The sequence below is a fragment of the Trichechus manatus genome, unplaced genomic scaffold (assembly GCF_000243295.1).
Source record: "Trichechus manatus latirostris isolate Lorelei unplaced genomic scaffold, TriManLat1.0 scaffold00074, whole genome shotgun sequence".
Taxonomy (NCBI): domain Eukaryota; kingdom Metazoa; phylum Chordata; class Mammalia; order Sirenia; family Trichechidae; genus Trichechus; species Trichechus manatus.
The window spans coordinates 4,883,838-4,896,345 of NW_004444010.1; the positions used below are offsets into that span (position 1 = coordinate 4,883,838).

At 38.9% G+C, this 12,508-nt stretch overlaps 1 protein-coding gene across 1 annotated transcript; it reads right to left on the reverse strand.

The window, feature by feature from the left end:
* Window positions 1-1,221: 1,221 nt before the first annotated feature.
* On the reverse strand, window positions 1,222-10,385 carry MOCS2 (molybdenum cofactor synthesis 2). Its single transcript, XM_004380456.2, has 6 exons — window positions 10,264-10,385; window positions 9,132-9,276; window positions 5,428-5,555; window positions 4,625-4,775; window positions 3,573-3,696; window positions 1,222-1,438 (listed from the first exon to the last, which is right to left on the reverse strand). Exons 2-6 carry the CDS (start codon window positions 9,227-9,229, stop codon window positions 1,370-1,372), a joined length of 570 nt encoding a protein of 189 aa, XP_004380513.1. The 5' UTR covers window positions 9,230-9,276; window positions 10,264-10,385; the 3' UTR covers window positions 1,222-1,369.
* Between the last annotated feature and the right edge of the window lie 2,123 nt (window positions 10,386-12,508).

Below are 12,508 nucleotides of genomic sequence, written 5' to 3' on the forward strand. Positions count from 1 at the left end.
AACCACTGTGCCACCAGGGCCCCTAGGCCAAGGAATAGGTCCTACGTAACCAGGAGATTCCTAAAGTCAATGTGGCTGTCTTGTAGGTCCCAGCGAAAGACTGGATGTAGGATCATCCCACTGGTATTTAAGCTTGGTGGACAAGGACCACTGGGTGAGTGCCTGGCACAGAACAGGTGTTCAATATTTATTTAATAAGTGAGTTTCTTCGATAAAAACAATGTTTTCACTAGACGTAACAAATAGTCTTTACTAGGTTTCTCATTTGTGAAAGAAACAAGGAAAAAAACAAAAAAAAACCCTCAATCTGTGACTGACGGTAGTGTTTATTCCCAATATGTAAACCGCAAGTTTTGTGATGATGACAACTGCCCAAAATTATGCCAATATTTTATTACTTTAAGAACTATGTGGAACTTACATACTCACATCTACCTAGACAGCATATAGGTTGACCAAGCAGAAACTGGATATTATTTAGGACAAAGATCTCACAGAAAACTGATGATTAAAGACTTCACAAATGAGGTTGTATAAGCAACTAAAAACAAAAGCATCTGAAAATGCTTTAATAAGTGGTGTGATTTTCCTTTTTAATTGGTTGTGGACTAAATTTTAAACGTCAACATCATTAGAACATAAACCATGTTGTTGCTAATTTGCCTGGTTTCAAAATTTGATCCTAACTTTCATACTGATACAATATTACTAGCTAATAAAATGCAAAAAGTTATTTATGGTTAGAGTACAGATTGGGAAATACTAGAAATGTCCATATTCTAAAATATTTTAGGTATTATCACTGAAAAAAAAAAAACAGGAAAAATACTGTTTTTAAATTTTTTATATCATGAGTTTATTGCTTCAGTTAGTACTTTAAAAATATAAGTTCTAAAAATATAAAATATTGAGACTTGCTGATAATGGATTTTTATACCATCCAGCTCTGCCAATATTCATATCACATATCCTGGCTAACAATGCTCTCACTGGGTGTGAGGGGAAGAGGGAAAGGACAGAGGAAGGCTCTCTGAGACAGAGTCAGTGAGGAGGGGTCACACGTCAATGGGAGCCAAATTATAATCAGAACTTAGTCATGGAATGGTATGTCTACCACAGGCATTTTTCTTCACATTGAAATTATCCTATTTCCTCTCTAGAGCCCTTCCTCTATCTCTAGTTCTTAGATAAACCCTCATCTTACACACTGATTTATTTTGCTTTTTTTTTTTTCCTCCCTTTTGTCCCATTACTGACAAATAAGATACTGTGCTTCAGTAAACGAAACTGTTGAGAAGGAAATTCAAAATGTGATCATAGATAAAAGTCTACCAAATTTAAAATTTAGTGCTCTGAAAATATAAGCGATTTAATCATTGGTCGCCCAAAAGCATTCTTTGTTTCTTTTCCATGATGATGATGACTCTTCATATATTTCCTAAAAAAGAGAAGCATGACGTGTATTCAAAATAGAGCACTTTAATAAATGCAAATACATTTGAACACAACAGGTAAGTGAATATCACATCTATTTAAATATGCTCCTCTTTTAACAATCCAGTGAAGATTTGTATAAAGCACTGGGAGCAGAAAAACGAATAAGCACATTCCCTGAACTTAAGGACTCCCAATCCAATAGAGGAGACAGACAGACAAGAAGCTATAACATGACAAGGCACAACCACAGAAGGGAATAAATGATTCCTTACATCTGGGACCATGACAGGATGCAGCACAGGTCTTGAACTATTTTTTCTTTCCAAACACACCCATTACCTCAACATTTCTAAATACGCTTTTCCAAACGCAGAAGGGTTATTTCCATCAGCTGTTCAAGTATGTAATCAAGTACTTACAAAGAACAGAGCTGCACTCTGGTAAGGTCTGCTCTATAATGTATGTGCCCTACCAACGTGCTCACCTGCCTCCCTCTATCACAGATGATCTCAAAGCACAGGCTAGGACTAGAATCAGACTTGAATTTAGATAATTTGTAGAAAGGAAAGGAAGAAGAACATATCACTTGCTCTTCTCACTCTCTACTCAAGATTCTATTTCTGCAGGGATAGGAATCCAAATGCAATTGTTCTCTGAACACCTGTACATCCCCCATCCTCTACAGACATAGAAAAGCAAGCAGAAAGCCTAGCTAGTCCTCAAAGCATAAAAATAGAAGCATATCCCAACTCCTGCCCTTTCCCTTATTTTCTGAGGCTACTCCGTCATCTAATTTCTGTCAGCAATCTATTGTCTCGCAGCTCATTTTGGAATTACTCTTCCTACCTCTCCCTCCTCTGGTGCCTGCCTCATGGACTACCAAAATTATGACAGCATTGCTTATAACAAAGCAGCCGTATATATGAGCTTTACTAAGACAGGCCCTTTTCCCAGATCCTATCCTCCAACCGAAAGTAGATCTGTATCACAATGGGTCTCAATTTTTATTTAGAAAGTATGGTCACTAAATTTCAAAGGCCCTGGTTCAGAGCCTAGTTTGCTCATCCCTACCACTGACTGAGACAGCAGGCTCCTAGGAAGGAAGGGAGACTCATCCTTGAAAAGCCTTAGTCCTCTGCTCTGGCCTTCTAATCTACCAAGGAGTTAATTAATACCTCAGCTCTGCTATAAGCCACTCTGCAATGGGCAATTCTAGACTCTTAAGTGTAATTATACACGTTTGCAAATATAGAGCAATTCCACTGTTAACGTAGCTACAGCAGGGTAGAAAGTAGGGAGCAGGCCTTTTCATTCCCTTAGAATTCTCTATTTAACCAAAGAATTTTTACCTTATTGATTGGTTTTATTTATTGACAGAAAACAAGCTATAATTTCCTATTTATGCCTTAAAATCTACTCACTATGCATTTTCTCAGAGGAAGAAATATCCCTCCCCTCCTTTTTTTTTTTCCTAAAAAGGAGCTCTAGGAGAAGGGTCCTTTGCCTCAAGGAATCTCTATTTTAGCCATTGCCTAAATTAAAAAAAAAAAAAATCATTGCTGTCGAGTCAATTCCAATGCATAGCAACCCTATAGGACAGAGTGGAACTGCCCCATAGGGTTTCCAAGGAGCTGCTGGTGGGTTCAAACTGCCAACCTGGTGGCGTAATGGTTAAGAGTTCGACTGTTAACCAAAAGATCAGCAGTTCAAATCCACCAGGCACTCCTTGGAAACCCTATGGGGCAGTTTCTACTCTGTCCTATAAGGTAGCTATGAGTCAGAACCAACTTGATGGCACCTAACAACAACAACAAAGGGAAGATTAGAACTCAAGGGAAAGGACTTCATATAGAACCACTGGTACAGTTCAGAGTAGAAATCTTAATTCCTACCACTTGTGGAGGCTTACTCTGTGCCATACACTATTTGCAGCAGTTGTTCTTCATGCTTAACAAACGTTGGAAAGGAGATATTACTTAAAAGCCTTATTTCACAGATGAAGAAAACAAGTTTCCATAAAGTCAGCGAAGGGGCATGAATACAAACTGCATGTACTTTTACTCTGAATCCTTTCTCTAATAATCCCTGAGAAAAACCATGTCCAAGTGGCAAAATTAGATATGTTCTTAACTTACCTTTTTCCATATAGGCACCTTGGCTTTTAAAGTATCAATGGCATAGCTCACAGCTTCCAGGGATGCAGCCCTATGGGCTGAGGACACAGCAATGATTATGCTGGCTTCTGACACCGGGACCAAGCTTTAACAAGATGAAGAAAACAACTTACCATCAACTCTGAATCTACGTGTAAAGAATCTGCTAGACACAAGAAAATAAACTACAGTAAGCGCTCCTAGAACTATACTATAGTTCTGTTTTATTTGAAGATCTAGTTTAGTGATTCTTCCCAGTTGCATTCAGCGAGTGAATGCCAACGTTGTGGTTAGTGTGTTAGCACTCGCCCACTAAACCTGTATGGTGGGCACCAAGAAGAAAAGGACCGCTCACTGATTCAAGAAACATCTGACTCTAACAAACAAGGCACAGTGCCAGGTAATACCCAGAAATACAAAGTTGTAGCACCATGAGTATAACGAAGAATTTAAAACATTAAAATAGTAATAAAAAGGAAGGAATAGGGTTGATAATATTAATTGCTGATAAAATTAATGACTATTAATAAAATTATAATTGTTAAAAACAAAACAATAGCTAATAAAATATGATAGATGTAGTCTCAATTACTGGTTTCTTCTTAAGGCCTAGAACTCTACTCTTCTTGGTGGTGCAGTAGGCAAACTAATTTAACGGCCTTCAAAAGCATTTACATCAAAAAAGAACCTCTAGAGGACTATCATGTAAACTGAGTCCAGACCACAGAACAATTCTGAACAGGCCTCAAGGACTTTAGCACACACCGGCACAGGCCTTTAGGCCCAGGGTCTAGAAGACTTTCACATTTGCACTTGTTCCTGTTATACCACACAGAGGCAACAAGAGCTCCCGAAGTTACAACACAAGCTGCCTTTGAAAGCACTGGTCGGGTAGCTCTACTGGCCTCCAGAAATAATACACAAACCTCTCTCTCTTGGTAATACAGAATCCCTATGAAAGATTCCAGAATCAGAATTAGTACAAACGCGAAAACACCTATAGCTAACATTAACACTGATAAAGGAAAACATACCCAAGTCTATGGAATACTGCTATGTGCTTGACTGGCCATTTCTGCCGAATATCACTACAAATTTTCCTGACTTCATTTTCTGCCATTGGTAGATATGCTTCATATTCCAAGCTAATGACTTTTTTCTCTTCAAAGTTATTTCTCGTAGTCCCTAAATAAAAAAAAAACAAAAAAAAAAAAAAACCACACACACACATACACATATAATAATAATTAAAACAAGGTTTCTTCCTACAACATAAATAGAACATTAATAGAATAAAAAGGATTATTTTTGAGTAGTAAAATAGACAACAAACCAATTTCGTCTAGATAGTACTTTGTAATTTTCTAAGAAAAAAACCTTGATTATGAAAACAAGACAACAGTTAACACAGAGAAGATCAAGGATTGAGCAAGCTTACTGAAAATGCTCCGATGACAAACCATGACATGTTCTTTTTCCGATGAACAGTTAACATTGGATACTTAAAATGAAAACATTTATGTTCCCAGGATTATCATCAAGCGCATTTTTTCCCTCAATATTTCAAAAATATATGTTCTCTCTCCTAACAATGACTTTTAGCTTACTTCTTTATGCTTTGTAATTTAATACAGGTTAATCTGAAGATTACTAAAACAAGTAAAACAAGAACCAAAACAAGTTTTAACCACCACCATGAATTTTCTTGGTTTATTGCTCAGTATCTTAAAATATGCTGAATATTAATATTAATGAATATTAACACTGAATATGGAAAACATTAGCTAATTTCCATGGTTTTGCTCAGTCAACAAATGCCGTGAAAATTACAACTCACCTACAAACAGGGATATGGCACCACAGAGTGGAGAAGTCACTAACTGTGAAACTTCATCAATTGAAAGCTTCTCAGCAGTGAATTTTATTATATCTTTAGCCTTCTCTTCAACTGCATTCATATCTTGCCTAGAAACAAGATATTAATAAACCTTAACACTGGTATTAGGAGCAAAACACCCAACTTAGAGACTAGTTTTCATTTTATTTTTTTTTCTACACTGGCTGTGTTAGATCTGAATAATAAAAATAAACACATGTAAAATTTTAGTAAAGCTCAAAATACATACAAATGTTCCTACTGAATTATGCATGATAAGAAATTCACCATTAACACGATCATCTTAAAATGCAATCCATCTCATATGCCAATTCATTCCAAATTCTAAAATTGCCACTTATATCTGCCACCATATAGTTTAGATACTGCCACCTTCAACTATAAACACATCACCTCTAACCACTATCTTACCAAGCACCACATCCACGACTCCCTTTTCCTTCATCCCAAGAAAACAGGAGAAGTTAACCAATGCAGAGGGGATGGCTACTCTACAGGAACTGGGTTCATTGCACAACCCGGCACAACTCTGACTGCAGAACTGAGGAAATAAGGGAACGAACCACACATCTATTTGCCAGGTGTTGTGCAAAGTCTTTTCCCACACATTTTCTCAATTAGTGCATCAAATATTTAGTACCACTCACTCAAGGCCAGAGCCTGATGCCTGGCACTGGATATAGACCTGGGAAAAAAAAGACACAGAGGGAGGATTCTAATTGGAGAAACAAAGCAATCAACTATAAAATAACTACAAACAGGGCTGACTTGTGAAATAAACAGAGTTCTGTGAGACAGGATGAGGGCTAGGGGAGGGGCTATATGAGATAAGGGGATCAAGGAAGGTCTCTCTCAAGAGGTAACATTATTATTATTATTACTTACTGTGGTAAATATATAGGTAACAAAACCTTTGGCATTTCAACAGTCTTTACATGTACAGTTCAGTGGCAGTAATTACGTTCATCATCAATGTTGAAGGGACACAGAAGTTAAGGGTGATGGTATACTTTGGGAACAGGTAAGGGTGATGGGTGAACAAAAAGGGAACATTTAAAGTTGAGGCCTAAAAAATAAGAAAGCCAGCCAGCCAGCCAGCCATGTAAAGAAGCAGGGGAAAGGACCCAAGGCAGAGGCAGAGGGGAGGCAAATGCAAAGGCTCTGTGACAGGAAACAGCATGGTGTGCTCCAGAACCTATCAGGAGGCCTGGAGCCCACGGAGCAAGGGAGAGAATGAATAGGATGGGCTGAGGCTGGACAGGTAGGCAGGACCTTGCAGGCCATGAGGAGGAGGCTGGGTACAATTATAAATCCTGTGAGGTTTTATTCCAATTGAAAGATGAGAGATGGAGACTCAGTGAAGTTAAGGACTCACTCAAAGGTGCTGAAATTGCAACTAAGGATTCTTCCTAAGTCCAAGGCTCTTTTCCCTATTTTCTTCCAATTACAGAAAACCAGGATTACTCATACACCACTGGATTCCAGTCACCAGCATCTATACATGCCACCATGCCACCTGAGTTTCTTCTACCTCTTTCTCTTTCAATAAGACATAAAAAAAAAAAAAACGAAACCCATTGCGGTCGAGTCAATTGCGACTGACAGTGACCCTACAGGATGGAGTAGAACTGCCCCATAGGGTTTCCAAGGGTGTAATCTTTATGGATGCAAACCGCCACATCTTTCTCCCATGGATCGGCTGGTGGGTTCGAACCACCAACCTTTTGGTTAGCAGCTGAGCGCTTAACCGCTGCACCTCCAGGGCTCTCCAATAAGACACAGGTAAGCCATATATGGTCTGGGAGCGTCAAACCTGACCGAGTCCCCACAGTTTCTAATTCTACAAGGACACTGACTTTTATAACCTAACTGGTAGATTCTAAAACAATGTAATACAAACCCTGTCAAACACAATTCAAATAATACAAAATGTTGCGAAGTAATCTTTTAATCTGGCCAAAGAATAGCTCTAATCATCAGGCACACATTCCTCTTTAAGTGCAATCCATTATTTTCTGAATAAATTCCAAATTCTGAAAAACTGTATTTTAGAATCCCCTAAAATCATGGTGGTGATATGGTGACCACAGTTCCCAGATAAAATCGAGACACATACCTAAAAAGAAACTCTTCTATTAATTCTAGATAGTAGGCCTGAGAAAGATTTAGAGACTAAAATATGGCAAAATATTGCTACTTCAAGGTTTTTTTTTTTTAATAGAAAATGTTTGTAAGTTAATAGAATAACTAAAGTCAGGACTCTCAAAAAAAAAAAAAAGTGTTATCCCAGTTTTATCCTGTTTAGATACTCCATGATTTAGCCTCATCAGTCAGCTTCCTATAAACCAAACACAGGAGTACTTCCTGCTTCAGGCTTTTGCTCAAACCACTTCCCTCTACCTGAAATTCTCTTCCTTTCAATCTTTGAGTGTCAACATATTGAACAATATGCTTTGCAATATTTATTCTTCATTTTTTGTGGTATTCGCCAGGAAAGTGGGGAAAAAAAATACATAAATGAGTGGAAAAAAAAAACACAGGCTTCCAACTTCTGTGGCTTGTTCCTTTCTTAGGAAAACTAGCATTTTGCAATTAAGTATAATATTCACTACTGATTTTGGATAAAAAGCCCATCAAATTAAGAAAGCTTTCTTTCACTCCTAACTTAACAAGAGTTTTTAATCAGGCATGATGGTTAATTTTTACATTATTTATTCTTCAGCTGACAATAAATTAAGCCTTATTCTGTCTGTGTATACTTAAGAAAACATGCTCTCTCCACACTATACCAAGGAATGTTTTTACACATCAGCCTACTCAAATCTGGACTGTTTGGAAAGATGACATGGGTCACAGAGCCACCTGCAACTCAGCTATAATAAAAAAAAGTGTTCCTTTATACTTGGGAAATGATAAGCTTTCTTTTTATGCATAGCAGTCTTTTGACTTTACAGGTGTGCAATTTTCCTACATTTCTCTGCGCCCAGGAGAGCTATTATTCAGTATTAGTAAACATTTGTGAAAAAGCACATGTTGTTGCTGTTGTTAGCTGCCATCAAGGTGATTCCGACTCATAGTGACTCCAAGTGTGCAGAGTCCTGCTCCATAGAGTTTTCAACATTGTGACCCTTCAGAAGCAAACTGTCAAGTCCGTCTTTGAAGGCACCTCTAGGTGGGTTCAAACTGCCCGCCTTTCGGCTACTGGTCAAGCACTGAACTGTTTGTACCACTAACGGACTCCAAAACAGCACAGAGGGAATATAATAATCTCAGTTCAAATGCTGGTTCTGCCACTTATTACCTGTATGATCATATACAAATTTTTTCACTTCTCTGAATTTCTATTTTCCCATCTGCAAAATGGAGCTATTAATACTCCAGAGCCCAGCACTGTGCCTGGCACATAATAAGGTTTCAAGAAACCATGTTAAATGAACATCTCAAACTGACATTAAATTAAATTGCTTACAATAGAGTTGATGCAGAGATGGTAGGTAGGTATCCATAAGACTGCACCAATAAAGAGTTGTTGCACCAATAGAATTGGTACAGACAGATTTAACAAATAGCATACAGTTACAGCAAATCATATATGTTATTATCATTCTCCACAATACTGGTTAAGAAAAACAAATCTCACGTACCCAAGTGGCTCAAAAGCACTACCCTCCACTAATGGGGGGGATAATGGCAATTTCGTCTCCTGACTGAAGCAGGAGGAGTTGATCTCCAAGCTCGACATACTCTTGACGAACAGCAAATATCACCTGATTTCTGACATCAGCCAATCTGATGGGAAAAAAGGTATGATTTGAAGTATCAATACCATGACACATCTCAAATCTCTTCAGTTGAAATTTAAAATATTAAATAAATGTTGACCTGTGAATACCACCTGCAAACTTAACTAACTTCTCAAGTTCTATAGCGAAAGGACATATCCACTGATGGACACATTAAACTGCTAATGATATTTTATTGGATGCTGTGTGTCCTGCAGGTAAAAGGTTAGAGGTAAAGTAGAATGGAGGCCCTATCATGCTTAATTATCAAGACACTTTATGAGCAAATTCAAAAATAGGAGGTCAAGAAGAGGTGTTTTCCTTTTGAGCATGCAGTTGTGGAGTATCTTTCACACAGTCCCAGTACTTCCAGGTTAAACATCTATAGAGATTTAAGTGACACTATTAATATTCCTGGAACACCCCCAAAAAGTCACTTTTAAACTTTGTTCCAAAAACATCTTGAGGCAGGAATGACAGCATTAAAATTATAGATTTTCAAGAATCAGAAAAAACTCAGATATTGCAAAAACTCCAATTCAGCAGCATCTACAGTTTGTTCTCTTTCATCTTTTTAAAAACACAGCAATTTCTATTTTGAGTTCTCTGGAAGAGGAAGTGACACAAAAAAATCTAATGCACGCATTTTTAACAGAATTTGTAACAATTTCATTTACTGTTATATAAACAGAGACTCTACCTTCTTCAGAATTTTGTAAATTATAAAAGCAGATGTAATCATGTCCCTCTGGAAGTAACCCAGCCCACTGTGCTTTTTTAGTAAAATAATTTTAACCTTCTTTAATGAATTCTGCATTTCTATATACTAGAATCTAGGTTTTCAGTTGTAGCTTAAAAAAAAATGCAACTAATAACCCTTTTTGACATTAGGAATGGAAATCAAAACCAATCTTTTTTTTTTCTTTGATAATTTACATATTTTAAAAACTATTAAAAAGTGTTAGTCATATGCATTCTACAAATTTTTAACTACCCAGGATGTCGACTTTCTATCTCCTTCCACAGCTGCAATGCTTTTATTTGTTGTGGCACAGAAATGGTCTCTGAACGAACTCCTGTTATTTCAGCACTTTTTGCAAAATACAACACTTCAACCTGAAAGGAGAGAAAAATGCTTTTACAGTAACAACTTACAATCATTTTCTGACTGCCCACAATAAGAAGTTTTCTTGTTTTCCAAATGTATTATTTTAATCAAAAGCAAAGTTTACATTAAAGAAAATTAAATAGCCCATTAAAAACATCAGTGTATCTGTTGTTGCATGTGGTCGAGTAGATTCCAACTCACAGCGACCCTACAGGACAAAGGAGAGCTGCCCATAGGGTTTCCTCGGCTGGGTAATATTTACAAGAGCAGATTGCCAGGTTTTTTCTCGCTTGGAGCCACTGGCGGGTTGGAACCTCTGACTTTTTGGTTAACAGCGAGCACTTAATCATTGAGCCACCAGGAAAGCTCCGCACGGAGCTTCCGGTACATCTACAAGCTCAAATTTTGAATATGTTTTTCTGTTTTAAACACAATTGAGAGTATTTCTGGATGCCTTTTTGGTGTTACAAACGTTTTGTATCATAATTAAAACCCTAAGTATATCTTCTTAAAAAGCATGTTAAGTTTGTCTTTAATTTACATAAAATTATAGCACCTTTCATAAACACTTCAGACCTGGAAGATTTAAAAAAGAGAGCAAATATTTAAGTCAAGAGATGAATTAGAAATAAATGACCATAAAAGTGAAAGATTTGTTTTTCACGGTTGTCAAATGACCTTTGATTCCAGTCTACGTTACACTGGACCCAGCTGCTGCGGAATAAGTCATGCAACATACGAAACCCGGCATTTATAAAAGCAGATGGGTTTGAAATACAGGATAAACTGGTATTTCCTAGAACAAACCTAAGCAATCAGCTTTGAATCTAAGAAGCTGACCAAGTAAAATACTCAGTGCAAATTATTATCTACGAAAGAATCAGAGGTTTGCAAATAAGGGTTTGCAAATGCATACATGATTGTGTTTCATAAGGATTCGTATGAATCCTTAACTAAGCGTATTTCTTTTTAATTAAAAAAGTATCTTCATCAGAATGAATAAGCTGAGAAACGGGGCCAAAAGGTCGAGGGCACCCTTAGAAATGGGCCTGTTCTCGACGCAGTGACCCGGTCACCAAGACTTCACAAATGGAGTTAACCTTTGCTAGGGCGGCCGGGCCAAAGTCTCCTAAACCCGTAACGGGCACCACGACCGTGGCGATCGCGACCCCCGGCCACGAAGAGGGGAGAAGCGAAACGGGGGTACGGCTGAACCAGCCGCGGGGGTTGTGGATGGAAGGGGCAGACATGTCCGGATGAACTCCGCGCCCAGGTCCGCCCGCAAGCGCCCCATCCTTACCCTGCACTGCGGCACCATCCCGCCGGGATCCCCAGGTCCGGAATCCCGGAGGCGGAGGCTAACTGGGCAGACCCAGCGCGCAGGCGTACCTGATGGTTCTTTCCGCCCGCACAGAGCATGCGCGGAGCTAGCTCCGCCCCGCTAGCCTACCAGTCTCTTCACTGCTGTCTGCCGTTCCACTGAAAGATTATTTTTCACTTGCAGGTGGGGCGCTATGGGGAGAGTGAGCTACAGATGTCACTGAAGGGCAAAGGGGCTGGCTATGCATGCCTTCTGCCTGGGAGGGAGATCGCGGTGTAGGAGAGCAGACGCCGGACTCACCTGGCCACTTGCCACCTGCGTTATGGAGGCTCAGCTAATAAGCCAGAATTCAGACAGAAGTGGCGCAATGGTTAAGCGCTGGGCTGCTAACCGTATAGTGGCTCTGCGCCCCGTAAAAATTTGTTATTGGTGGTGGTGTTAGGTGCCGTGGAGTCGGTTCGACTCATAGCGACCCTGTATACCACAGAAGGAAACACTGCCCGGTCCTGCGCCATTATCACAATCGTTGCTAGAAGACCCAATGGGGCAGTTACACTCTGTCACACAAGGTAGCTATGAGTTCGAATCGGCTCCACTGGCACCTAGTAACAACCAGACTGAAGAGTTCGGCCGTTCTACGCTCACCTTTAGGCTTCCTCTTGACGCTTTTTATCTACCCCACCATCCGGTATTCCTTAAAGACTTAGATCATTAGCTTTACGGGAGCACTCAGCTGTTTCAGATTTACGCTTTCTGCTTTACTAATGTCCAGTATTTGTCTGCATACTATTTATCCAATATTTCAAACTT

What these genes read in the sequence shown, in the direction of transcription:
- MOCS2 (XM_004380456.2), bottom strand. Translation starts at nt 9,229, where the DNA reads ATGTCGAGCTTGGAGATCAACTCCTCCTGCTTCAGTCAGGAGACGAAA. An exon ending in TGCCATATCCCTGTTTGTAG is followed by an intron (nt 4,776 to 5,427) that starts GTGAGTTGTAAT and finishes TTTTTTATTTAG; the next exon opens with GGACTACGAGAAATAACTTT. An exon ending in GCAGTATTCCATAGACTTGG is followed by an intron (nt 3,697 to 4,624) that starts GTATGTTTTCCT and finishes ATCTTGTTAAAG; the next exon opens with CTTGGTCCCGGTGTCAGAAG.